Raw genomic sequence first — 27,306 nt, 5'->3', positions numbered from 1 at the left:
GATGTGATGGACACTGATACCACTAATATATTTCTAGTATGTTTTGATCATATGACTGTTAAAGTCAGACGTCGGTATTTAGCTGAGCTGGACCCACTCACCTGTGCGCATGAGTAAGGAAGCCCCGCCTTCCGAAACGTCGCGCGGCAGGGAGAGGACGCCTAACCTCCAGCTACCTCCAGTGCTCTGACTACACACAGCCGAATCCCGAATATTGCATCAATAAAGTCAAAGATGAAGACTACTAAAATGTGAGTGTACCTTCTTCTACAATCGCACACTCACTATAGAACGTTTAGTTGGTGTTGTTGGATACTTGTTCATTGAACCCTTAAAGTAGACTGTCTCTGCTAGAATGGCAGCCAGAACGTGCCGCCCCCTTTATTGCTGTCTGGCCGGGGGCTGGATGTCACACAGCTGGGGGTCCCACAGTATCCGGGATCCCAGTGACCGAGCTCCTCACCGGACTCCTGGGATTGTTAGTCATGTGACGTACATAAAGCTGCGGCCATCTTACCACCAAAACGTGCACCTTGTACATAGGCTGTGGTTACTGTTGGTGGAGGGGCAGCGAGGGTCCCGTATCCAGAAGCCATGTGATGTGAGCTGCACATCGGGCAGGAAGTGTTTGTTACAGTGTGTCGGTCACGCTCTGCACCTCCTCTCCTAAATGTGGCTGATTTACTGTAAATATTTACATACACAGGTTTTATCTATCACTTTCCTTCCTCTTCTCACATTCTCCGTTCTCGGCCGCTGATCGGGGACATGGCTGATGCTGTCACTTACGCTGATCTGAGATTCGCTGAGAACCAACGTCAGCTGAAGGAATCTGCCGGTAACCGAGAAGAGTGTCAGCTCCTGGGGTCAGGGAGGAGGATGGGAGTGATGGTACACTGTGTGTGATAGGAGATTAGAGTGTCAGCTCCTGGGGTCAGGGAGGATGATGGGAGTGATGATACACTGTGTGTGATAGGAGATTAGAGTGTCAGCTCCTGGGGTCAGGGAGGATGATGATGGGAGTGATGATACACTGTGTGTGATAGGAGATTAGAGTGTCAGCTCCTGGGGTCAGGGAGGAGGATGATGGGAGTGATGGTACACTGTGTGTGATAGGAGATTAGAGTGTCAGCTCCTGGGGTCAGGGAGGAGGATGGGAGTGATGATACACTGTGTGTGATAGGAGATTAGAGTGTCAGCTCCTGGGGTCAGGGAGGATGATGGGAGTGATGGTACACTGTGTGTGATAGGAGATTAGAGTGTCAGCTCCTGGGGTCAGGGAGGAGGATGGGAGTGATGGTACACTGTGTGTGATAGGAGATTAGAGTGTCAGCTCCTGGGGTCAGGGAGGATGGGAGTGATGATACACTGTGTGTGATAGGAGATTAGAGTGTCAGCTCCTGGGGTCAGGGATGATGGGAGTGATGATACACTGTGTGTGATAGGAGATTAGAGTGTCAGCTCCTGGGGTCAGGGAGGAGGATGGGAGTGATGATACACTGTGTGTGATAGGAGATTAGAGTGTCAGCTCCTGGGGTCAGGGAGGAGGATGATGGGAGTGATGATACACTGTGTGATAGGAGATTAGAGTGTCAGCTCCTGGGGTCAGGGAGGAGGAGGATGGGAGTGATGATACACTGTGTGTGATAGGAGATTAGAGTGTCAGCTCCTGGGGTCAGGGAGGAGGAGGATGGGAGTGATGGCACACTGTGTGTGATAGGAGATTAGAGTGTCAGCTCCTGGGGTCAGGGAGGAGGATGATGGGAGTGATGGTACACTGTGTGTGATAGGAGATTAGAGTGTCAGCTCCTGGGGTCAGGGAGGATGATGGGAGTGATGGTACACTGTGTGTGATAGGAGATTAGAGTGTCAGCTCCTGGGGTCAGGGATGATGGGAGTGATGATACACTGTGTGTGATAGGAGATTAGAGTGTCAGCTCCTGGGGTCAGGGAGGAGGATGGGAGTGATGATACACTGTGTTTGATAGGAGATTAGAGTGTCAGCTCCTGGGGTCAGGGAGGAGGATGATGGGAGTGATGATACACTGTGTGTGATAGGAGATTAGAGTGTCAGCTCCTGGGGTCAGGGAGGATGATGGGAGTGATGATACACTGTGTGTGATAGGAGATTAGAGTGTCAGCTCCTGGGGTCAGGGATGATGGGAGTTATGATACATTGTGTGTGATAGGAGATTAGAGTGTCAGCTCCTGGGGGCAGGGAGGATGATGGGAGTGATAATACACTGTGTGTGATAGGAGATTAGAGTGTCAGCTCCTGGGGTCAGGGAGGATGATGGGAGTGATGGTACACTGTGTGTGATAGGAGATTAGAGTGTCAGCTCCTGGGGTCAGGGAGGATGATGGGAGTGATGATACACTGTGTGTGATAGGAGATTAGAGTGTCAGCTCCTGGGGTCAGGGAGGAGGATGATGGGAGTGATGATACACTGTGTGATAGGAGATTAGAGTGTCAGCTCCTGGGGTCAGGGAGGATGATGGGAGTGATGATACACTGTGTGATAGGGGATTAGAGTGTCAGCTCCTGGGGTCAGGGATGATGGGAGTGATGATACACTGTGTGATAGGAGATTAGAGTGTCAGCTCCTGGGGTCAGGGAGGATGATGGGAGTGATGATACACTGTGTGTGATAGGAGATTAGAGTGTCAGCTCCTGGGGTCAGGGAGGAGGATGATGGGAGTGATGGTACACTGTGTGTGATAGGAGATTAGAGTGTCAGCTCCTGGGGTCAGGGAGGAGGATGATGGGAGTGATGATACACTGTGTGTGATAGGAGATTAGAGTGTCAGCTACTGGGGTCAGGGAGGAGGATGGGAGTGATGATACACTGTGTGTGATAGGAGATTAGAGTGTCAGCTCCTGGGGTCAGGGAGGAGGATGATGGGAGTGATGATACACTGTGTGTGATAGGAGATTAGAGTGTCAGCTCCTGGGGTCAGGGAGGATGATGGGAGTGATGATACACTGTGTGTGATAGGAGATTAGAGTGTCAGCTCCTGGGGTCAGGGATGATGGGAGTGATGATACATTGTGTGTGATAGGAGATTAGAGTGTCAGCTCCTGGGGGCAGGGAGGATGATGGGAGTGATAATACACTGTGTGTGATAGGAGATTAGAGTGTCAGCTCCTGGGGTCAGGGAGGATGATGGGAGTGATGATACACCGTGTGTGATAGGAGATTAGAGTGTCAGCTCCTGGGGTCAGGGAGGAGGATGATGGGAGTGATGATACACTGTGTTTGATAGGAGATTAGAGTGTCAGCTCCTGGGGTCAGGGAGGAGGAGGATGGGAGTGATGATACACTGTGTGTGATAGGAGATTAGAGTGTCAGCTCCTGGGGTCAGGGATGATGGGAGTGATGATACATTGTGTGTGATAGGAGATTAGAGTGTCAGCTCCTGGGGTCAGGGAGGATGATGGGAGTGATGATACACTGTGTGTGATAGGAGATTAGAGTGTCAGCTCCTGGGGTCAGGGAGGATGATGGGAGTGATGATACACTGTGTGATAGGGGATTAGAGTGTCAGCTCCTGGGGTCAGGGAGGATGATGGGAGTGATGATACACTGTGTGTGATAGGAGATTAGAGTGTCAGCTCCTGGGGTCAGGGAGGATGATGGGAGTGATGATACACTGTGTGTGATAGGAGATTAGAGTGTCAGCTCCTGGGGTCAGGGAGGATGATGGGAGTGATGATACACTGTGTGTGATAGGAGATTAGAGTGTCAGCTCCTGGGGTCAGGGATGATGGGAGTGATGATACACTGTGTGTGATAGGAGATTAGAGTGTCAGCTCCTGGGGTCAGGGAGGATGATGGGAGTGATGGTACACTGTGTGTGATAGGAGATTAGAGTGTCAGCTCCTGGGGTCAGGGAGGAGGATGATGGGAGTGATGATACACTGTGTGTGATAGGAGATTAGAGTGTCAGCTCCTGGGGTCAGGGAGGATGATGGGAGTGATGATACACTGTGTGTGATAGGAGACTAGAGTGTCAGCTCCTGGGGTCAGGGAGGAGGATGGGAGTGATGATACACTGTGTGTGATAGGAGATTAGAGTGTCAGCTCCTGGGGTCAGGGAGGAGGATGGGAGTGATGATACACTGTGTGTGATAGGAGATTAGAGTGTCAGCTCCCGGGGTCCGGGAGGATGGGAGTGATGATACACTGTGTGTGATAGGAGATTAGAGTGTCAGCTCCTGGGGTCAGGGAGGATGATGGGAGTGATGATACACTGTGTGTGATAGGAGATTAGAGTGTCAGCTCCTGGGGTCAGGGAGGATGATGGGAGTGATAATACACTGTGTGTGATAGGAGATTAGAGTGTCAGCTCCTGGGGTCAGGGAGGATGATGGGAGTGATGATACACTGTGTGTGATAGGAGATTAGAGTGTCAGCTCCTGGGGTCAGGGAGGAGGATGGGAGTGATGATACACTGTGTGTGATAGGAGATTAGAGTGTCAGCTCCTGGGGTCAGGGAGGATGATGGGAGTGATGATACACTGTGTGTGATAGGAGATTAGAGTGTCAGCTCCTGGGGTCAGGGAGGAGGATGATGGGAGTGATGATACACTGTGTGTGATAGGAGATTAGAGTGTCAGCTCCTGGGGTCAGGGAGGATGATGGGAGTGATGATACACTGTGTGTGATAGGAGATTAGAGTGTCAGCTCCTGGGGTCAGGGAGGAGGATGATGGGAGTGATGATACACTGTGTGTGATAGGAGATTAGAGTGTCAGCTCCTGGGGTCAGGGAGGATGATGGGAGTGATGGTACACTGTGTGTGATAGGAGATTAGAGTGTCAGCTCCTGGGGTCAGGGAGGAGGATGGGAGTGATGATACACTGTGTGTGATAGGAGATTAGAGTGTCAGCTCCTGGGGTCAGGGAGGAGGATGGGAGTGATGATACACTGTGTGATAGGAGATTAGAGTGTCAGCTCCTGGGGTCAGGGAGGATGATGGGAGTGATGATACACTGTGTGTGATAGGAGACTAGAGTGTCAGCTCCTGGGGTCAGGGAGGATGATGGGAGTGATGATACACTGTGTGTGATAGGAGATTAGAGTGTCAGCTCCTGGGGTCAGGGGGGATGATGGGAGTGATGATACACTGTGTGATAGGAGATTAGAATGTCAGCTCCTGGGGTCAGGGAGGATGATGGGAGTGATGATACACTGTGTGTGATAGGAGATTAGAATGTCAGCTCCTGGGGTCAGGGAGGATGATGGGAGTGATGATACACTGTGTGTGATAGGAGATTAGAGTGTCAGCTCCTGGGGTCAGGGAGGATGGGAGTGATGGTACACTGTGTGTGATAGGAGATTAGAGTGTCAGCTCCTGGGGTCAGGGAGGATGATGGGAGTGATGATACTGTGTGTGATAGGAGATTAGAGTGTCAGCTCCTGGGGTCAGGGAGGATGGGAGTGATGGTACACTGTGTGTGATAGGAGATTAGAATGTCAGCTCCTGGGGTCAGGGAGGATGATGGGAGTGATGATACACTGTGTGTGATAGGAGATTAGAGTGTCAGCTCCTGGGGTCAGGGAGGATGATGGGAGTGATGATACACTGTGTGTGATAGGAGATTAGAGTGTCAGCTCCTGGGGTCAGGGAGGAGGATGATGGGAGTGATGATACACTGTGTGTGATAGGAGATTAGAGTGTCAGCTCCTGGGGTCAGGGAGGAGGATGATGGGAGTGATGATACACTGTGTGTGATAGGAGATTAGAGTGTCAGCTCCTGGGGTGAGGGATGATGGGAGTGATGGTACACTGTGTGTGATAGGAGATTAGAGTGTCAGCTCCTGGGGTCAGGGAGGATGATGGGAGTGATGATACACTGTGTGTGATAGGAGATTAGAGTGTCAGCTCCTGGGGTCAGGGAGGATGATGGGAGTGATGATACACTGTGTGTGATAGGAGATTAGAGTGTCAGCTCCTGGGGTCAGGGAGGATGATGGGAGTGATGATACACTGTGTGTGATAGGAGATTAGAGTGTCAGCTCCTGGGGTCAGGGAGGAGGATGATGGGAGTGATGATACACTGTGTGTGATAGGAGATTAGAGTGTCAGCTCCTGGGGTCAGGGAGGATGATGGGAGTGATGATACACTGTGTGTGATAGGAGATTAGAGTGTCAGCTCCTGGGGTCAGGGATGATGGGAGTGATGGTACACTGTGTGTGATAGGAGATTAGAGTGTCAGCTCCTGGGGTCAGGGAGGAGGATGATGGGAGTGATGATACACTGTGTGTGATAGGAGATTAGAGCGTCAGCTCCTGCGGTCAGGGAGGACGATGGGAGTGATGATACACTGTGTGATAGGAGATTAGAGTGTCAGCTCCTGAGGTCAGGGATGACGGGAGTGATGATACACTGTGTGTGATAGGAGATTAGAGTGTCAGCTCCTGGGGTCAGGGAGGATGATGGGAGTGATGATACACTGTGTGTGATAGGAGATTAGAGTGTCAGCTCCTGGGGTCAGGGGGGATGATGGGAGTGATGATACACTGTGTGTGATAGGAGATTAGAGTGTCAGCTCCTGGGGTCAGGGATGATGGGAGTGATGGTACACTGTGTGTGATAGGAGATTAGAGTGTCAGCTCCTGGGGTCAGGGAGGAGGATGATGGGAGTGATGATACACTGTGTGTGATAGGAGATTAGAGCGTCAGCTCCTGCGGTCAGGGAGGACGATGGGAGTGATGATACACTGTGTGATAGGAGATTAGAGTGTCAGCTCCTGAGGTCAGGGATGACGGGAGTGATGATACACTGTGTGTGATAGGAGATTAGAGTGTCAGCTCCTGGGGTCAGGGATGATGGGAGTGATGGTACACTGTGTGTGATAGGAGATTAGAGTGTCAGCTCCTGGGGTCAGGGAGGAGGATGATGGGAGTGATGATACACTGTGTGTGATAGGAGATTAGAGTGTCAGCTCCTGGGGTCAGGGAGGAGGATGGGAGTGATGATACACTGTGTGTGATAGGAGATTAGAGTGTCAGCTCCTGGGGTCAGGGAGGAGGATGGGAGTGATGATACACTGTGTGTGATAGGAGATTAGAGTGTCAGCTCCTGGGGTCAGGGAGGATGGGAGTGATGATACACTGTGTGTGATAGGAGATTAGAGTGTCAGCTCCTGGGGTCAGGGAGGATGATGGGGGTAATGATACACTGTGTGTGATAGGAGATTAGAGTGTCAGCTCCTGGGGTCAGGGAGGAGGATGATGGGAGTGATGATACACTGTGTGTGATAGGAGATTAGAGTGTCAGCTCCTGGGGTCAGGGAGGATGGGAGTGATGATACACTGTGTGTGATAGGAGATTAGAGTGTCAGCTCCTGGGGTCAGGGAGGATGATGGGGGTAATGATACACTGTGTGTGATAGGAGATTAGAGTGTCAGCTCCTGGGGTCAGGGAGGAGGATGATGGGAGTGATGATACACTGTGTGTGATAGGAGATTAGAGTGTCAGCTCCTGGGGTCAGGGGGGAGGATGATGGGAGTGATGATACACTGTGTGTGATAGGAGATTAGAGTGTCAGCTCCTGGGGTCAGGGAAGATGATGGGAGTGATGATACACTGTGTGTGATAGGAGATTAGAGTGTCAGCTCCTGGGGTCAGGGAGGATGATGGGAGTGATGATACACTGTGTGTGATAGGAGATTAGAGTGTCAGCTCCTGGGGTCAGGGAGGAGGATGATAGGAGTGATGATACACTGTGTGTGATAGGAGATTAGAGTGTGAAGTGTGGTCTCCCACCACGGATGTTGCTAGTGTATACACCCCTTGCTAAAGCCTGTACTTCAAAGTAAAAGTGGTAATGAAGTAGTGCCTAAGTTTTTCCACCAGATGTCGCTAGTATGTTTATTGTGTACCTAAGTATTGCACAGCTGTAGGCAACTAAAGGGTTATTGTTTCCAGGATCTTTGCACCAATGGGAGGTCTTTCTCTTTCTTGCCTATCTCTATCCTTCTCTTTCTCTTGCATTCTCTTCTCACCCACTCACAGCACACGTTACAGACGCTGTAGAAGGAAGTCACAGGGGGAGAGGTAGTGTAGCCACACCTTAGTGAGTCTTACTCTGGCTTTGGTAGAGGAAGAATGCCAGAGTGGTCCCTGCAGTAGCCAAGTAGGGCCCTGGCTTATGCCAGGTCCCCTTTGCAGTTTTTGGTTGGTCTCTGTAGTGTACGGACGCACATGAGACACCTTAGCACTCATTTCTTGGCAGTAGCACTTCCAAACACTATGCAGTGCTGAAAACACACTTAGAGAGTACAAGTCAGGAATCTTCCCAACCCTGTCTTAAAATGCAGAACAGTATCCTGAAGGAAGAGGAACTGATCCGGATAGAGCAAAGTTGCTAGAAGCCCACATACTTTATTTTGCAGCGCAGGTGTCATCAGAGAACTCTGACCACTCTGCTCCTCCCAGGTTACAAGGTCTGGGGCTTGTGTCACCCTCTAGGACGGGTCGCCCGTCACTGGTGGGCAATAGGTGGTGCAAAGACCAAAGAGTCAAAACACGGGCACAAGTATATTCTCTACTCTCAAGTATTGCACTTATTCTCCTTCTAAAGTTCCGGCAGAGCACAGTCCTACTTGGGTTGGGACTCTCTCCACATCCTCCTCTCTACCTCTCCGAACCTCTTCTACCTCTCACCACGGCTGTTCTCCTTCTCAAGCTCTCAGCACAGATCCTGTCACTAAGATGTAAAGTAACTTATCAAGCCACAAGCCTACTGTATATCACTGTATCAAGTATTCCTGTAGTAAAGAAGAGTTTATTTATGGTAACAGGACTCAGTGGTTATTCTCTAAGCACCTACACAGTAGTTACACCATCCTTGGGTCATCTGCCCTTTGTGTGGGTGGCGGCACCAATAGTCCGGGTAAGTCACAACTCCACTCCGGCCCACCATGATAAGTGCCCAAGGGACCCTCTCACATCCCGTCAGGTCACAACCACAGGGGAAAGGGTATAGCCAGCCCATCTAAAATAAAACTAGGTGTGCCACCATACCTGTGTGCCCAACCTGCACTGGCGTCACATCTGGCTGAGCTATACTCCGACCAACCACCACAGAAGCGGATGAAAAAAAGGGAAATTTTGGCAGCACATCTATGACTCTGTTCACACTGCAGGTTGCACGCTGCTTGTGGCTTAAGTACAGACAAAAAACAAAAGGTGCAACAGCAACCCACAGGTGTAAGGGCCTACCGTATATACTCCTCCCAGCGTACACGGTAAACACCTACTTTGTAGATATTAAAAATTAAAATATAAATTTTTTTTTAAAATAAAAGTAAGGATCTTAGCAAGTGTGAGGCCATTGCTAGTGTGAGGATGCTAGAGTAGGGACCATGTCTCGAGGACGCCTTAACGTTTTAATCAAATAGTTTGCTAAGATCCTCACTTTTATAAAAAAAAATTATATTTTAATTTTTAATATCTACAGAGTAGGTGTTTACGGTGTACGCTGGGAGGAGTATATACGGTAAGCCCTTACACCTGTGGGTTGCTGTTGCACCTTTTGTTTTTTGTCCCCACAGAAGCGGCGTCACATGTTACAACCTAGCAAGTGACCGGTCGAGCGTACACCACAGAAGCATAGTGACACTAGTTGTGCTCACCATATAAGTGATTACAGTGCAGTCACATCCAGAAGACTTCTCCTCGCTATGACCCATCTCCGCCCCCCCCCCTCGTGCCCCTATGTAGTAGTTAGCCGCCTTCTATCCTTTCATACTGTAGTTAGGCCCCTCTGTCTCCATATTTTTCTCCACCTTTTTTATGTGTCCTCAAAATTACTTATGTAGTCATCTCGTGTAGGTCACCTTCCCAGTCATAAGCCCCCCAGCATTTTGTTCCCCTCATTTAGGTATCCCCTATAGTTATCACCCCCAAGTATGCAGTATCCCTTATGTAGGTATCCTCCTGAAGGTAATCCCCCTGGTAGTTAGCCTCCTCCCCCCAGGATGTAGCATCCCATGTGTAGTACCCAACCCAACTTCCTGAAGGTAATGCCCCTTCCATTAACCCCCCCACCCCTTTGTACCTTATACTGTATGTAGTACTGCCCATGTAGTGAGCATTCCCCTAAGGGTAATCCCCCTGCCTGTTAGACCCCCACCCCTAGCATGTACAATCCCATATATAGCACATGCCCCTGAGGTAATTCCCCTGGGGACCCCCACTTTCCTGGGTTCACCAGATGTTGACGCCAGACTGGTTAGTCCAATGTAGCTGGAGGCCTCCCGGTGATTCCCTAGTTCCCCGGTGGGCCAGAGCCTGCATCTGCCCCCTATAGTTACCCATCTCATACATCACCCCCCTAATGTTACCCTTCTGAGTGATACATCTGTCGCCCTTATTACCCCGCAGCTTATATATCTGCCCTATACACCAGTGCTATATGCCGCTACTCTGATACAATGAGTATCTGCTTCCTCCTCAGAATGTGAAGAAGACAACGATCAGCTGGAAGTAACGTATGAGAATGTAACATTACCCACAAGAGACAAAGAGGCCCCCACAGCGCCACCTGAAGGAACAGCATGGACACAACACCTAAAAGGAAGTAAGATCCATCCTGATTGCAGAAGACTGACACAACCACTGACTGGACCTGTATCACTGACCTCACCTGTATCACTGAACACACCTGTATCCCTGACCATACCTGTATCACTGACCTCACCTGTATCACTGACTGTACCTGTATCACTGACCTCACCTGTATTCCTGACCACACCTGCATCACTGACCACACCTGTATCACTGACCTCACCTGTATCACTGACCACACCTGTATCACTGACCTCACCTGTATCCCTGACCTCACCTGTATCACTGACCACACCTGTATCACTTACCTCACCTGTATCACTGACTGTACCTGTATCACTGACCTCACCTGTATTCCTGACCACACCTGCATCACTGACCACACCTGTATTCCTGACCACACCTGCATCACTGACCACACCTGTATTCCTGACTGTACCTGTATCACTGACCTCACCTGTATCACTGACCACACCTGCATCACTGACCACACCTGTATCACTGACCTCACCTGTATCACTGACCACACCTGTATCACTGACCTCACCTGTATCCCTGACCATACCTGTATCACTGACCTCACCTGTATCACTTACCTCACCTGTATCACTGACTGTACCTGTATCACTGACCTCACCTGTATCCCTGACCACACCTGTATCACTGACCTCACCTGTATCCCTGACCATACCTGTATCACTGACCTCACCTGTATCACTGAACACACCTGTATCCCTGACCATACCTGTATCACTGACCTCACCTGTATCACTGACTGTACCTGTATCACTGACCTCACCTGTATCACTGACCACACCTGCATCACTGACTACACCTGTATCACTGACCTCACCTGTATCACTGACCTCACCTGTATCACTGACCACACCTGTATCCCTGACCATACCTGTATCACTGACCACACCTGTATCACTGACCTCACCTGTATCACTTACCTCACCTGTATCACTTACCTCACCTGTATCACTGACTGGACCTGTATCACTGACCTCACCTGTATTCCTGACCACACCTGTATCACTGACCACAACACACCTGCATCACAGAACACACCTGTATCACTGACCTCACCTATATCACTTACTGCATCTGTATCACTGGCCACACCTGTGTAGATGAACTTACCTGTATCACTGACTGCACCTGTACCACCGACTGCACCTGTATCACTGACCTCACCTGTATCACTGACCTCACCTGTATCACTTACCACACCTGTATGGATGACCTCTCCTGTATCACTGTCCTCACCTTTATCACAGACCACACCTGTATAGATGACCTCACCTGTACCACAGACCTCAACTGTATAGAGGACCACACCTGTATCACTGACCACACCTGTATCACTGTCCACGCCTGTATCCCTGACCACACCTGTATCACTGACCTCACCTGTATCACTGACCTTACCTGTATCCCTGACCACACCTGTATCACTGACCTCACCTGTATCACTGACCTCACCTGTATCACTGACCTCACCTGTATCCCTGACCACACCTGTATCACTGACCTCACCTGTATCACTGACCTCACCTGTATCACTGACCTCACCTGTATCCCTGACCACACCTGTATCACTGACCTCACCTGTATCACTGACCTTACCTGTATCCCTGACCACACCTGTATCACTGACCTCACCTGTATCACTGACCTCACCTGTATCCCTGACCTCACCTGTATCCCTGACCACACCTGTATCCCTGACCACACCTGTATCCCTGACCACACCTGTATCACTGACCTCACCTGTATCCCTGACCTTACCTGTATCCCTGACCTCACCTGTATCACTGACCTTACCTGTATCCCTGACCTCACCTGTATCACTGACCTCACCTGTATCACAGACCTCACCTGTATCACTGACCACACCTGTATAGATGACCTCACCTGTACCACAGACCTCACCTGTATCCCTGATCTTACCTGTACCACAGACCTCACCTGTATCACTGACCTTACCTGTATCCCTGACCTCACCTGTATCCCTGACCACACCTGTATCCCTGACCTCACCTGTATCACTGACCTTACCTGTATCCCTGACCACACCTGTATCACTGACCACACCTGTATCACTGACCTCACCTGTATCACTGACCTTACCTGTATCCCTGACCACACCTGTATCACTCACTTCACTGATTGGACTTACATGTTTCTTTTCCTCCCTAAAGGGATGCAGAGATCAGCTCCTCTCCTCGCCCTGATCCTCCTGATCTTCTGTTTCTTTCTCCTGGCAGCAGCTACAGGGATCACCATTAAGTGTAAGTCATTCTATAACACCATAGAAATATTCTCAGCAATGAAATAGTTAATATAATGTGTGTACACGGTGACCCCACCTGCAGAACAGCAGGTACAGTTACATGTTACCAATGCTAAACTGTGTGCTTCCAGCTCCATTCACTGAGAACAGCTGACCTCAGAATGACCCTCCCAGCATTACATAGAAGCTACAATGTTGCAGATACAGCCTGCCAGGGACTTTACATCAGCCGTCTCAGAAGGGAGGGGGGAGGAGGGGGAGACAGAGAGAAAGGCTCACACAGATTTTTGTGTCTTCAGCAGAAAGTAGCAGCTAAGGACAGGGCCGGATTAAGGTTGGTGGAGGCCCTGGGCAACAACTTTGTTGGGGGCCCCCCATTTTCTTCCCCCTCAAATAAACCATACAGCAATCTATACAGGTGGCTGATTACTGTAGGGGGCTTAGCACCTACCTCTCCTCACTCCTGGCTGTATGGCTCAGCATCCTCCTCTGTTCTGCATATGATGGTCCCTAGAGGCTGCAGTCCAGAGGAAGATGCCAGGCCCCAGAGACAGGATGGGGGAGGGGTGAGCATCGTACTGTGTTCCCACTTTATTCAATGCGAGAACACAGCACTTTAGTACTTTCTGTGCGCTTTTGCCCCCTGTGTCAGCCACCACAGCAGCAGATACAGTTGTGAATCGCAGGCAGAACCTGGACTTGCAAGTCTACGTCCCATCTGCAGTTCCCAACCATATAAACTACCTGAAGCAGTAAAGAGCGGAAAGTACTTAAAGGCTGTGTATAATCTATAGCGGATATGGTACATGTGAATATACCCTAAGGATCATGGCATATATAGCTGCACACAGGCTACATGTCATATGCTGCACACAGGCTATATATACACCATATGCTGCACACAGGCTATATATCATGCTATATACCATACACTGCACACAGGCTACATGTCATATGCTGCACACAGGCTATATACCATACACTGCACACAGGCTATATACCATACACTTCACACAGGCTACATGTCATATGCTGCACACAGGCTATATATTATACACTGCACACAGGCTATATATACACCATATGCTGCACACAGGCTATATATATACACCATATGCTGCACACAGGCTATATACACACACCATATGCTGCACACAGGCTATATACACACCATATGCTGCACACAGGCTATATATACCATATGCTGCACACAGGCAATATATACCATTCACTGCACCCAGGCTGTATATCATACACTGCACACAGGCTATATATCATGCTATATACCATACACTGCACACAGGCTACATGTCATATGCTGCACACAGGCTATATACCATACAGTGCACACAGGCTATATACCATACACTGCACACAAGCTATATACCATACACTGCACACAGGCTATATACCCCACACTGCACACAAGCTGTATACCATACACTGCACACAGGCTGTATATCATACACTGCAAACAGGCTGAATGTCATACACTGCACACAGGCTATATACCATACACTGCAAACAGGCTGAATATCATACACTGCACACAGGCTATATACCATACACTGTAAACAGGCTGAATATCATACACTGCACACCGGCTCTATACCATACACTGCACACAGGCTATATACCATACACTGCACATAGGCTATATATCATACACTGCACACAGGCTATATATCATACACTGCACACAGGCTATATACCATACACTGCACACAGGCTATATACCATATGCTGCACACAGGCTATATATCATATTCTGCACACAAACTATATATATCATACACTGCACACAGTCTGCACACAAACTATATGTTATATGCTGCACACAGGCTATATATCATACACTGCACACAGGCTATATACCATACACTGCACACAGGCTGTATATCATACACTGCACACAGGCTATATATCATAGGCTGCACACAAACTATATATATCATACACTGCACACAGTCTGCACACAAGCTATATGTTATATGCTGCACACAGGCTATATATCATACACTGCACACAGGCTATATACCATACACTGCACACAGGCTGTATATCATACACTGCACACAGGCTGTATATCATACACTGCACACAGGCTATATACCATACACTGCACACAGGCTGTATATCATACACTGCACACAGGCTGTATATCATACACTGCACACAGGCTGTATATCATACACTGCACACAGGCTGTATATCATACACTGCACACAGGCTATATACTATACACTGCACACAGGTTGTATATCATACACTGCACACAGGCTGTATATCATAGGCTGCACACAGGCTATATATCATATGGTGCACACAGCTTTGTATTTATGTATAGTGTACCTACACTGGTCACAAGTTATACTGGCCCACCAGAGCAGGGGAGTTGGCCTGGTGACACCTGTATGCTCACATGACAAATCAATTACAACCCCCATCATCCATTATATTTTAATGCATGGTGGGGGTAGTAATCTAATCTCCAAATCTCCAAACCTGATCCGGGCAGATGACAGGTCTTCTCTCTTCTGGCTCTTCTCTGTTCCTTCAGCCTGTCAGCCACTGTGACAGATCCTTCAGCAGACTCCATGATGTCACATCCCTGCTGGAGAGATCAGGTTTCCTTGCTGAGGTCCCACGCTGTCCTCTCCTCAGTGAGGGGGAGGGGCGAGGGTGAAGTGTGGACCTCGGCAGGGGACAGGCACCCGGAAGCTTGACAGGAAGAATCCATTCAAAGACCCACCAGGGGGGAGTCTGAGCCTGCTGGGAGGGAGATGCTTACACAGGTTTAACCCTACAGCTCCCTCCCTCCAGTGTGGCCAGTGCTGTGTCCAGATAGGGTTTCCACATGCTTGTTGCGCCTGGGACTGGCTCCCAGACACCACTTCTGGGTTTGGACTGGTGGAGGCCCCCAGGCACGTTCCCATGGTGCCCTCCCTTTAATCCGGCCCTGGCTAAGAACTGGGGGAAGGAGACTGAATAGATAATAATAAGTATGAAAGGAAATGTTAGTCTCACTATGGGCAGCAACATATCAAAAGTTTTGTATGAGTGGAGTACCCCTTTAACTCTCAGTGCAGTAAACGTCAATCAGCAGAGGACACCCAGGAACCAGGGACCGACAGGTCGATCAGTGTGCTTTAAAAATTTCCTACAAAATTAAGAAAAATAAAAGTGCGATGCCCTGACCCGTGGGGGCCACTCTGCAGTGCAGGTGTTACTAGCAGGCAGGAACCGGGGCAGCTGCAGGGTATAGAGTTGTCACGGTAATGGCACAAGGGTGCCACAGCTGGGGACCGGTCTGCGGTACTATGCGGGACACTGGGCATGCGATTCTTCGCTGTATCTAGTCGGGGCACCGGATAAGGGACACCAATGCCAGGGTTCAGTAACAGCGGTGGTTACACTTTTATTGTAACTAAGGTAACTGGTAGCAACAGTCTCTTCCGGATGCAACCGGGTATATAGCAGACTTGTACAAGCAGAGCAAAGGTGGTGCTGCATAGGCTGAGGTGAAGCGTGCCGGATGATGGGAGTAGTAGTGATAGAGGAATAGAGAGGCTGGGTGGATTAGAATACTTGCAGTGAATATCTTGAGTTGATGAGGAGATAGAGAACAGGAACGACACCCAGATGAGAAGATACTCCAGGCACTTGAGCAGGCGGACAGCCAGGATCTGTTACAGCAGAGCACCAGGTCCACTCTTCTGAAGGTGAAGAGGGACACACACACACGACCTCCTTGCTTGGGAGCAGGGGCCGGAACTCCCTAGCAAGGGGAAGTCACATGGTACTCCTGGCCAAAGCTCGACGGCCATTGGAGGAACCATGGTTACGGGGCATGGTCACGTGATCCTCAGCCTTTGCATACCACTGCACAGAGTTATACACAGAAGATATACACATGAACCTGAGAGTAATAGGGACTATATAGCAAACAGTTGCAGTGTATATAGTTTCCAGGACAGGCATGGCTATAGTAATAAAAGTAAACTTAAAGTGAGAAACAGACAGCCTGTTCTGGGACACTGCAAAAGGATGTTAAATAAAATGATATAAAGATAGTATAGAGATATACGGTGAATGCTACACAACTTTTTTGAGTGTTTTACAAGCAGAATAATTGGAAATTAGAAAATCACAAATTTTACAAAATATTTTATACAGTTTAACTAAAGAAACGCGGAGCGTAGCAGCCGGAACTTACCACCGACATAACATACACAATATCTGAGGATTACACGGAGAGGTTAAAGCATCAAAACAGTATTTGAAAAAGGAGGTGAAGCCTTAAGGCCCAAAGTATCTACATCCTTTAAGGGTTAAAGGCCACCTAGGGCTCATTTGGTCACTGGACTCTTTCAGGTTGACTCCCCAGCTTTTACTGCAGCTTATGTTCCCTCTGGATGGGTCACTATGTTCCCTCTGGATGGGTCACTATGTTCCCTCTGGATGGGTCACTATGTTCCCTCTGGATGGGTCACTATGTTCCCTCTGGATGGGTCACTATGTTCCCTCTGGATGGGTCACTAGGTTCCCTCTGGATGGGTCACTATGTTCCCTCTGGATGGGTCACTATGTTCCCTCTGGATGGGTCACTATGTTCCCTCTGGATGGGTCACTATGTTCCCTCTGGATGGGTCACTATGTTCCCTCTGGATGGGTCACTATGTTCCCTCTGGATCGGTCACTAGGTTCCCTCTGGATGGTTCACTATGTTCCCTCTTGATAGGTCACTATGTTCCCCCTGGATGGGTCACTAGGTTCCCTCTGGATGGTTCACTATGTTCCCTCTTGATAGGTCACTATGTTCCCCCTGGATGGGTCACTAGGTTCCGTCTGGATGGGTCACTAGGTTCCCTCTGGATGGGTCACTATGTTCCCTCTTGATAGGTCACTATGTTTCCCCTGGATGGGTCACTATGTTGCCTCTGGATAGGTTACTTTGTTTCCTCTAGATTGTTCACTATGTTCCCCCCTGGATTGGTCACTATGTTCTCTCTAGATTGGTCACTATGTTCCCTCTGGATTGGTCACTATGTTCTCTCTAGATTGGTCACTATGTTCCCTCTGGATGGGTCACTATGTTCCCTCTGGATCCCTCTGGATGGGTCACTATGTTCCCTCTGGATGGGTCACTATGTTGCCTCTGGATTGGTCACTAGGTTCCCTCTGGATGGGTCACTATGTTCCCTCTGGATGGGTCACTATGTTCCCTCTGGATTGGTCACTAGGTTCCCTCTGGATGGGTCACTATGTTCCCTCTGGATGGGTCACTATGTTCCCTCTGGATCCCTCTGGATTGGTCACTATGTTGCCTCTGGATTGGTCACTATGTTCCCTCTGGATGGGTCACTATGTTCCCTCTGGATGGGTCACTATGTTCCCTCTGGATGGGTCACTATGTTCCCTCTGGATTGGTCACTATGTTGCCTCTGGATTGGTCACTATGTTCCCTCTGGATGGGTCACTAGGTTCCCTCTGAATGGGTCACTAGATTTCCCCTGGATGGGTCACTAGGTTCCCTCTGGATCGGTCACTAGGTTCCCTCTGGATGGTTCACTATGTTCCCTCTTGATAGGTCACTATGTTTCCCCTGGATGGGTCACTATGTTCCCTCTGGTAGGTCACTATGTTTCGCCTGGATGGGTCACTAGGTTCCCTCTGGATGGTTCACTATGTTCCCTCTTGATAGGTCACTATGTTCCCTCTGGATGGGTCACTATGTTCCGTCTGGATGGGTCACTATGTTCCCTCTGGATGGGTCACTATGTTCCCTCTTGATAGGTCACTATGTTCCCTCTGGATGGGTCACTATGTTCCCTCTTGATAGGTCACTATGTTCCCTCTGGATGGGTCACTATGTTCCCTCTTGATAGGTCACTAGGTTCTGTCTGGATGGGTCACTAGGTTCCGTCTGGATGGGTCACTATGTTTCCCCTGGATGGGTCACTATGTTCCCTCTTGATAGGTCACTATGTTCCCTCTGGATGGGTCACTATGTTCCCTCTTGATAGGTCACTATGTTCCCCCTGGATGGGTCACTAGGTTCCATCTGGATGGGTCACTATGTTTCCCCTGGATGGGTCACAAGGTTCCCTCTTGATTGGTCAATATGTTCCCTCTGGATAGGTTACTTTGTTTCCTGTAGATTGTTCACTATGTTCCCCTCTGGATTGGTCACTATGTTCCCTCTGGATCCCTCTGGATGGGTCACTATGTTCCCTCTGGATCCCTCTGGATGGGTCACTATGTTCCCTCTGGATGGGTCACTATGTTCCCTCTGGATGGGTCACTATGTTCCCTCTGGATGGGTCACTATGTTCCCTCTGGATTGGTCACTATGTTCCTTCTGGATGGGTCACTATGTTCCCTCTGGATGGGTCACTATGTTCCCTCTGGACGGGTCACTATGTTCCTTCTGGATTGGTCACTATGTTCCCTCTGGATGAGGCACTATGTTCCCTCTGGATGGGTCACTATGTTCCTTCTGGATGGGTCACTATGTTCCCTCTGGATGAGGCACTATGTTCCCTCTGAATGGGTCACTATGTTCCCTCTGGATCATTTGCTGCACAGTCCTATATAGGGGCAGTTCCATCATCTAAGCTTTCCTCAGTACTTTGGTTCTGTAATGACCTCTTCTCTCCTCCTCCTGAGCCCTCTGCAGAGTGACGGCCATGTATAATGTGTCCCGGTGCTGCCTGCTCTACCACAGTACCAGGGAAGCTTCCAGGGATCGGCTGCAGGTTCTATCAGATGCAGAGACTGGAAACTGCAGGAAAGCTATAAATGCAGCACGTGTCCCCCATACAGGCTGCACAAAACTAAGGGGAAGTTCTCAGTACTGAAAACCGCAATTTTACTGAAAAACACGGCAGACGGTAAGATTAACCTGTGCGCTTACATCCTTGTGTTTTACAATTTGTAGATATTGCCGTATCCAGGGAGTCACAACTTACATCCAATGATCGCATGGAACTGAGCCGTAAACTCCAGGACCATGAGGATCGCTCCCAGGAGGAGCTGAAGAGGAGCCAGGAGGAGCTAAGGAGCTGCCAGGAGGAGATGAGGAAGAGTCAGCAGGAGCTGAAGAAGAGCCAGGAGGAGATGGAAAAGAGCCAGGAGGAGTTGGAGAAGAGCCAGGAGGAGTTGGAGAAGAGCCAGGAGGAGTTGGAGAAGAGCCAGGAGGAGCTGAAGAAGAGTCAGGAGAAGACTCAGGAGATAGACACTCTGCGATTTAATCTGGATAACCTACAAGAGATGAATGACAGAGCTAAAGAGGAACTACAAGCGGCAGAATCAAGGTTGAGCTTCATCCAGACAGGTACACTATCTGCTGTAATGCGGTGTAGGTGGGAGCTTGGGGAGGGGGGGGGGGGGTCCTCTGTCTGATCCCTAATGCGCCATCCTGAAGTAGTCCTGCCCCCACAGCTGAGGGGTTGGTACAGTGTAGACAAAGCAAAGCTTTAGTGATCAGGAATACGTGAAGACATTTGTTCAAACTCTAAAAATAGAAGTTTATTGTTTCCCTCATTTACAGTGGAGCAATCCTTAAAGTGTCACTGTCGTGAATTTTTTTTTTGCAGAAATCAATAGTCCAGGCGATTTTAGGAAACTTTGTCATTGGGTTTATTAGCCGAAAAATGCATTTTTATCATGAAAAAGAAGTTTGAAGCTCTCCCCCCGTCTTCATTGTTCTCCTATGGAGAGAGCTAAAGAAAAGACCAAAACAGGACAACAAAGAGTTAATCTACAAATCCCTCACGGGATATCTCCTCTGACAGTCACCAGTGACCTCTCTGAGCTCAGATTACAGCTGTCACCCAGCTCTGTGCCTGTAATCCTCTGTTATCTGCTTTCTGCTGCCGGCTAACTCCCTCCTTCCTCCTCCCCCCTCCCCTCTCTATAGGAACAGAGTGTGACTAATGCAACAAGTCACAATTTCCTGATATTTTGCAGTGGATGGAACAGAGGAGAGGAGAGGGGGGGGGACCTGGGAAAAGGCTTTTTACATGCAGATAATGACAGATTTGGCTAATAAACCCAAGTTTCTTAAAATCGCCTGGACTATTGATTTCTGAAAAAAAAAACGACAGTGACTCTTTAACCTCTTGCTGCAAAATGACGTTTGGGAAACGTCATGTAAAGCAGGTAGTTCCTGCAACATGGCATTTTCCCAAACGTCATGCTTTCCCTGCCTCCCCCCGCTGACCCTAAGTGAGATTGGGCAGCAGGAGGAGGCTGTGTCACACAGCCTTCTCCTGCTGCCTCTGCCCGGAGGGGAGCCAAGCTCCCCCTGGGCAGTTAACCCTATAGACGCCTCGGTCAATGTGACCGCAGCGTCTATGGGGAGATTTGTACAATGGCGGCGATCGGGCAGCGGGAGGGGGCTGTGGCATGTTGCCTCCTCCTGCCGCCACTGCTGATCCTCCCCTGGCCGTTCCGTGTCCCCCCGGTACCGGCGGATTGCTGCTATTACCGTTATAGCGGTGATCCGCTGGTACCGGCGCCGCCGCTGCATTTCATCTCCCCCCACCGTGAAATAGACACTTATAAAAAGTGTCACCGTGACCCCCCCCAAGTCGCCCCCAAACCGCCCAGTCACCCCCGCTCCCCAGTCACCCCCCCTTCCCCACATACGTTACCTGATCCAGGGAGGTCCGTCCTCCTCGACGTCCTGACTGCTTCTGAAGTGCGCATGCGCGTCAGAAGCAGCCAGCTCTGAAAATTTACAGTGACAGAGACCAATTTGGTCTCTGTCACTGAACTATGATTACTGTGATAGAAAAATCATAGTAATACAGTGAAAAAGAATGTGTAAAAAGCACAAGTGAAAAAGTGTAAATGTGAAAAAGTGAAAAACATACAAATAAAATAAAACACACTTTTTATTATAGTAATAATTGTGGTTTACTCCCAGATTACCCGTAACCACCACAGATTGCACGTAACCACCGCACGTTGACCGTAACCAACGCATGTTGACCGTAACCACCCCAAAGTTCCAGTGACCCCCTGCAGATTGTCCGTAAACACCCCAGTTTGCCCGTAACCACCGCAGGTTGCCCGTAATCACGCCAGATTACATGTAACCACCGCACGTTGCCTATAACCACCGCACGTTGCCCATAACCACCACACCTTGACCGTAACCACCCCAAATTGCCAGTGACCCCTTCCAGATTGTCCATAAGCCCCCAGATTGCACCTAACTACCGCACGTTGCCTCTGACCACTGCATGTTGCCCCTGAACACCGCACGCTGCCCCTGACCACCGCACGCTGCCCCTGACCACCGCACGTTGCCCCTGACCACCGCACGTTGCCCCTGAACACCGCACGTTGCCCCTGAACACCGCACGCTGCCCCTGACCACCGCACGTTGTCCCTGAACACCGCACGTTGCCCCTGAACACCGCACGTTGCCCCTGAACACCGCACGCTGCCCCTGACCACCGCACGTTGCACCTGAACACCGCACGTTGCCCCTGAACACTGCACGCTGCCCCTGACCACCGCATGTTGCCCCTGACCACCGCACGTTGCCCCTGAACACTGCACGCTGCCCCTGAACATCGCACGCTGCCCCCACATATGGGGTACCGTTTTACTCAGAAGAAGCTGCGTTACAAATTTTGGGGTGATTTTTTCTCTTGTTCCTCGTGAAATTGAGAAATTTCAAACTAAAGGAACATATTATTGGAAAAATTCGGGTTTTTCATTTTTACTGTCTAATTTTGAATACTTTCCTCTAATACCTGTGGGGTCAAAATGCTCATCCTACCCCAAGATGAATTCTTTGAGGGGTGTACTTTCGAAAATGGGGTGACTTTTGGGGGGATTCTATTCTGCGGACACTACAGGGGCGCTGCAAACGCACCTGGCGCTCAGAAACTTCTTCAGCAAAATCTGCATTAAAAAAGCTAATTGGCGCTCCTTCCCTCCTGAGCCCGGCTGTGTGCCCATACAGTGGTTTACGCCCACATATGGGGTACCGTTCTACTCAGGAGAACCTGTGTTACAGATTTTGAGATGCTTTTTTTCTCATGTTCCTTTTGAAAATGAGAAACTTTAATATAAACGTATATATTATTGGAAAATTTTATTTTTCGATTTTTTACGGCCTAATTGTGAATACTTTCCTCCAGCCCCTGTAGGGTTAAAATGCTCATTATACCCCTAGATTAATTCTTTAAGGTGTGTACTTTCCAAAATGGGGTCACTTATGGGGGTTTCCAGGATACAAGACTTCTAAATCCATTTAAAAAAAGAACTGGTCCCTAAAAAAACTTTCACAAAACTTTCACAAAATGTGATCATTTGCTAATAAATTTCTAAGCCCCATAACACCCTAAAAAAGTAAAATATGTTTCCCAAATTATGCCAGAATAAAGAGGACATATTGGTAATGTGACTTCTTCTTGAGTGATGATGATGATGGCAGAAGAGGAAGAATAGGAGACAGATCCCATGTAACTTACCCTAATCGTTCACTACATCAGTCCCTGAACAACGACCCCAACATCCAGCATAAGCGGCATAAAAAAACCACACAACTCCTGATACTTTCCCCTCACAGTCTCTAACAGCACAAGGTAGTTACAGATTTTACGCTTGAGAGTAGGAGATTTGGTCACTTTCCCTTTAAGAGAACGGCATATAGCAGGTTACCTGAAGAAATTTAGTAGGAATATGTAGCTTGGTTGTTATGGCTTATGTAGCTTGGTTGCTATGGCTTATGTGGCTTGGTTGCTATGGCTTATGTGGCTTGGTTGCTATGGCTTATGTGGCTTGGTTGCTATGGGTTATGTAGCTTGGTTGCTATGGGTTATGTAGCTTGGTTGCTATGGGTTATGTAGCTTGGTTGCTATGGGTTATGTAGCTTGGTTTCTATGGCTTATGTGGCTTGGTTGTTATGGCTTATGTGGCTTGGTTGCTATGGCTTATGTGGCTTGGTTGCTATGGGTTATGTACCTTGATAGCTATGGGTTATGTAGCTTGGTTGCTATGGGTTATGTAGCTTGGTTGCTATGGGTTATGTAGCTTGGTTGCTATGGGTTATGTAGCTTGGTTGCTATGGCTTATGTGGCTTGGTTGCTATGGCTTATGTGGCTTGGTTGCTATGGCTTATGTGGCTTGGTTGCTATGGCTTATGTGGCTTGGTTGCTATGGCTTATGTAGCTTGGTTGCTATGGGTTATGTAGCTTGGTTGCTATGGGTTATGTAGCTTGGTTGCTATGGGTTATGTAGCTTGGTTGCTATGGGTTATGTAGCTTGGTTGCTATGGGTTATGTAGCTTGGTTTCTATGGCTTATGTGGCTTGGTTGTTATGGCTTATGTGGCTTGGTTGCTATGGCTTATGTGGCTTGGTTGCTATGGCTTATGTGGCTTGGTTGCTATGGCTTATGTGGCTTGGTTGCTATGGCTTATGTAGCTTGGTTGCTATGGGTTATGTAGCTTGGTTGCTATGGGTTATGTAGCTTGGTTGCTATGGGTTATGTAGCTTGGTTGCTATGGGTTATGTAGCTTGGTTGCTATGGGTTATGTAGCTTGGTTTCTATGGCTTATGTGGCTTGGTTGTTATGGCTTATGTGGCTTGGTTGCTATGGCTTATGTGGCTTGGTTGCTATGGCTTATGTGGCTTGGTTGCTATGGCTTATGTGGCTTGGTTTTTATGGGTTATGTACCTTGATAGCTATGGGTTATGTAGCTTGGTTGCTATGGGTTATGTAGCTTGGTTGCTATGGGTTATGTAGCTTGGTTGCTATGGGTTATGTAGCTTGGTTTCTATGGCTTATGTGGCTTGGTTGTTATGGCTTATGTGGCTTGGTTGCTATGGCTTATGTGGCTTGGTTGCTATGGGTTATGTACCTTGATAGCTATGGGTTATGTAGCTTGGTTGCTATGGGTTATGTAGCTTGGTTGCTATGGTTATGTAGCTTGGTTGCTATGGGTTATGTAGCTTGGTTGCTATGGCTTATGTGGCTTGGTTGCTATGGCTTATGTGGCTTGGTTGCTATGGCTTATGTGGCTTGGTTGCTATGGCTTATGTGGCTTGGTTGCTATGGCTTATGTAGCTTGGTTGCTATGGGTTATGTAGCTTGGTTGCTATGGGTTATGTAGCTTGGTTGCTATGGGTTATGTAGCTTGGTTGCTATGGCTTATGTGGCTTGGTTGCTATGGGTTATGTAGCTTGGTTTCTATGGCTTATGTGGCTTGGTTGTTATGGCTTATGTGGCTTGGTTGCTATGGCTTATGTGGCTTGGTTGCTATGGCTTATGTGGCTTGGTTGCTATGGCTTATGTGGCTTGGTTGCTATGGCTTATGTAGCTTGGTTGCTATGGGTTATGTAGCTTGGTTGCTATGGGTTATGTAGCTTGGTTGCTATGGGTTATGTAGCTTGGTTGCTATGGGTTATGTAGCTTGGTTGCTATGGGTTATGTAGCTTGGTTTCTATGGCTTATGTGGCTTGGTTGTTATGGCTTATGTGGCTTGGTTGCTATGGCTTATGTGGCTTGGTTGCTATGGCTTATGTGGCTTGGTTGCTATGGCTTATGTGGCTTGGTTTTTATGGGTTATGTACCTTGATAGCTATGGGTTATGTAGCTTGGTTGCTATGGGTTATGTAGCTTGGTTGCTATGGGTTATGTAGCTTGGTTGCTATGGGTTATGTAGCTTGGTTTCTATGGCTTATGTGGCTTGGTTGTTATGGCTTATGTGGCTTGGTTGCTATGGCTTATGTGGCTTGGTTGCTATGGCTTATGTGGCTTGGTTGCTATGGCTTATGTGGCTTGGTTTTTATGGGTTATGTACCTTGATAGCTATGGGTTATGTAGCTTGGTTGCTATGGGTTATGTAGCTTGGTTGCTATGGGTTATGTAGCTTGGTTGCTATGGGTTATGACTCTACTAAAAGGGATCACACCACTGATATATAATAGTTATACCAATAACCCCTTAAAAGTGAATTAAGCTGGTGCAATCCCAGGGGTAATAAATCGGGTTAAACCACAGCAGCTTTTTCTGCATTTACTCTTGTTCTTATTTATTCCTGATCATCACCATTTGTGTCATCATCTATTCCATCATCAGGTGCTTCCTGTCATGTATTGGTGAGCTGTGATGATTGTCCTCATTACCCGCCGGCATTGATCTGTGCTTTCTATGTTTCTCTCTCGTTCCTCATACTACCTGTAACTCCTGGGGGAATCTGAGAACTTGAAGCCACAGTTAGGACCCAGAGAAAGTGTCTGCTATAGGTAAAGATCAGTTCAGCCATCTTGTGGGCAGCCGGCACTTTAACATAAAGTGGTACAGGTACTTAGCTGAGGAAAGCCAAACAGCTGATCCAGAGCAATAGATCAGCTATGATGTAGTTAGTTAGTAGCTGCCTGAAACAACTAGTAATCTAGGGGTAGAGAATCAATGGCTCCTCTGGTAGGGCCTAGTTCTCTAAATATCTAGCTTAATATCACACCTAGTGATGAGCGAACGTGCTCGTCCGAGCTTGGTACTTGAGGAAATCTCATCACCCGTTTCCTGTAAGTTTGGGCGCTATTTCTCAGCCAATAAACATGCAGGAGACTCTTTGGTACATCCTGCGATGACGTGGGACCCATACATGTTGATAGCAGCGATTGGTTGGCCAGATCACATGACCCTGCCATATAAAACTGGGCGGGGGCAGTGCTGGCTTCAGACGCATGCTGTGAGAGATCAGGGAGAGAGCTGCTGCTGGTCAGGGAGAGTGTCAGTGTAGGATATAGCCTTACAGTAGGCAGGGTATATACCAGCAACACACAGACCTTTTATTAATACTATTACTACAGACTGCTGGCTGGGAGTTGCAGTGCTGCTACCGCGATTTCACCAGCACACTGTGGTGACCGGCTGCTGGCAGAAAGGGGGCATTAGGTGTTGTATACAGACAGTGTGGGACTGGGGTACCTGGGGCCCACCAGAGGAAATGATCCTTGGGGCCCACCAGTATAGAGCCAGCGAGACACGACATGCTGACCCGCTCCTTCCCTGGATTCATCTGTATCTGTAACAAATCTCAGAACCCCCTACATGTATACAGCTCTCAGGGTATGCTGGGAGTTGTAGTCTCTGAGAGGACAACCCTGTAATAAATCCCTGTGTGCAGAGGCTCCTGGTGGCTGCAATCTGTGGGTGACAACCATCAGCCCTGAAGGTCCAGCAACACATCTGTCTACAGCCGCAGTTATCAGAGGATTGTACTACTGTACTACAACTCCCAGCATATCCTGAGGGCTATCCTATTACATCAACAGATTATCTGACAGATTTTTTGGAGCCAAAGCCAGGAATGGACTATACACAGCAAACAGGTAAAAAAGGAAAGACTGGGATTTCTCCTCTTGTGATATCCATTCCTGGATTTGGCTTAAAAATAA

General features: G+C 48.6%; 1 protein-coding gene across 1 annotated transcript in view; it reads left to right on the top strand.

Moving 5' to 3' along the window:
* The first annotated feature begins 755 nt into the window (after positions 1 to 755).
* The window catches only part of LOC138786376 (B-cell differentiation antigen CD72-like), a 36,029-nt gene continuing 9,478 nt past the window's right edge, over positions 756 to 27,306 (top strand). The window contains exons 1-4 of the mRNA XM_069963363.1: positions 756 to 838; positions 10,470 to 10,592; positions 12,787 to 12,876; positions 19,819 to 20,214. Of these exons, the coding sequence (XP_069819464.1) occupies positions 769 to 838; positions 10,470 to 10,592; positions 12,787 to 12,876; positions 19,819 to 20,214 (679 nt within the window). The 5' untranslated portion in view covers positions 756 to 768. The remainder of the gene's footprint in view (positions 839 to 10,469; positions 10,593 to 12,786; positions 12,877 to 19,818; positions 20,215 to 27,306) is intronic.

This window comes from Dendropsophus ebraccatus, chromosome 3 (assembly GCF_027789765.1).
Source record: "Dendropsophus ebraccatus isolate aDenEbr1 chromosome 3, aDenEbr1.pat, whole genome shotgun sequence".
Lineage (NCBI taxonomy): Eukaryota > Metazoa > Chordata > Amphibia > Anura > Hylidae > Dendropsophus > Dendropsophus ebraccatus.
Note: the sequence above shows the minus strand (reverse complement) of the source record. Positions and strands in the feature narration are given on the sequence as shown.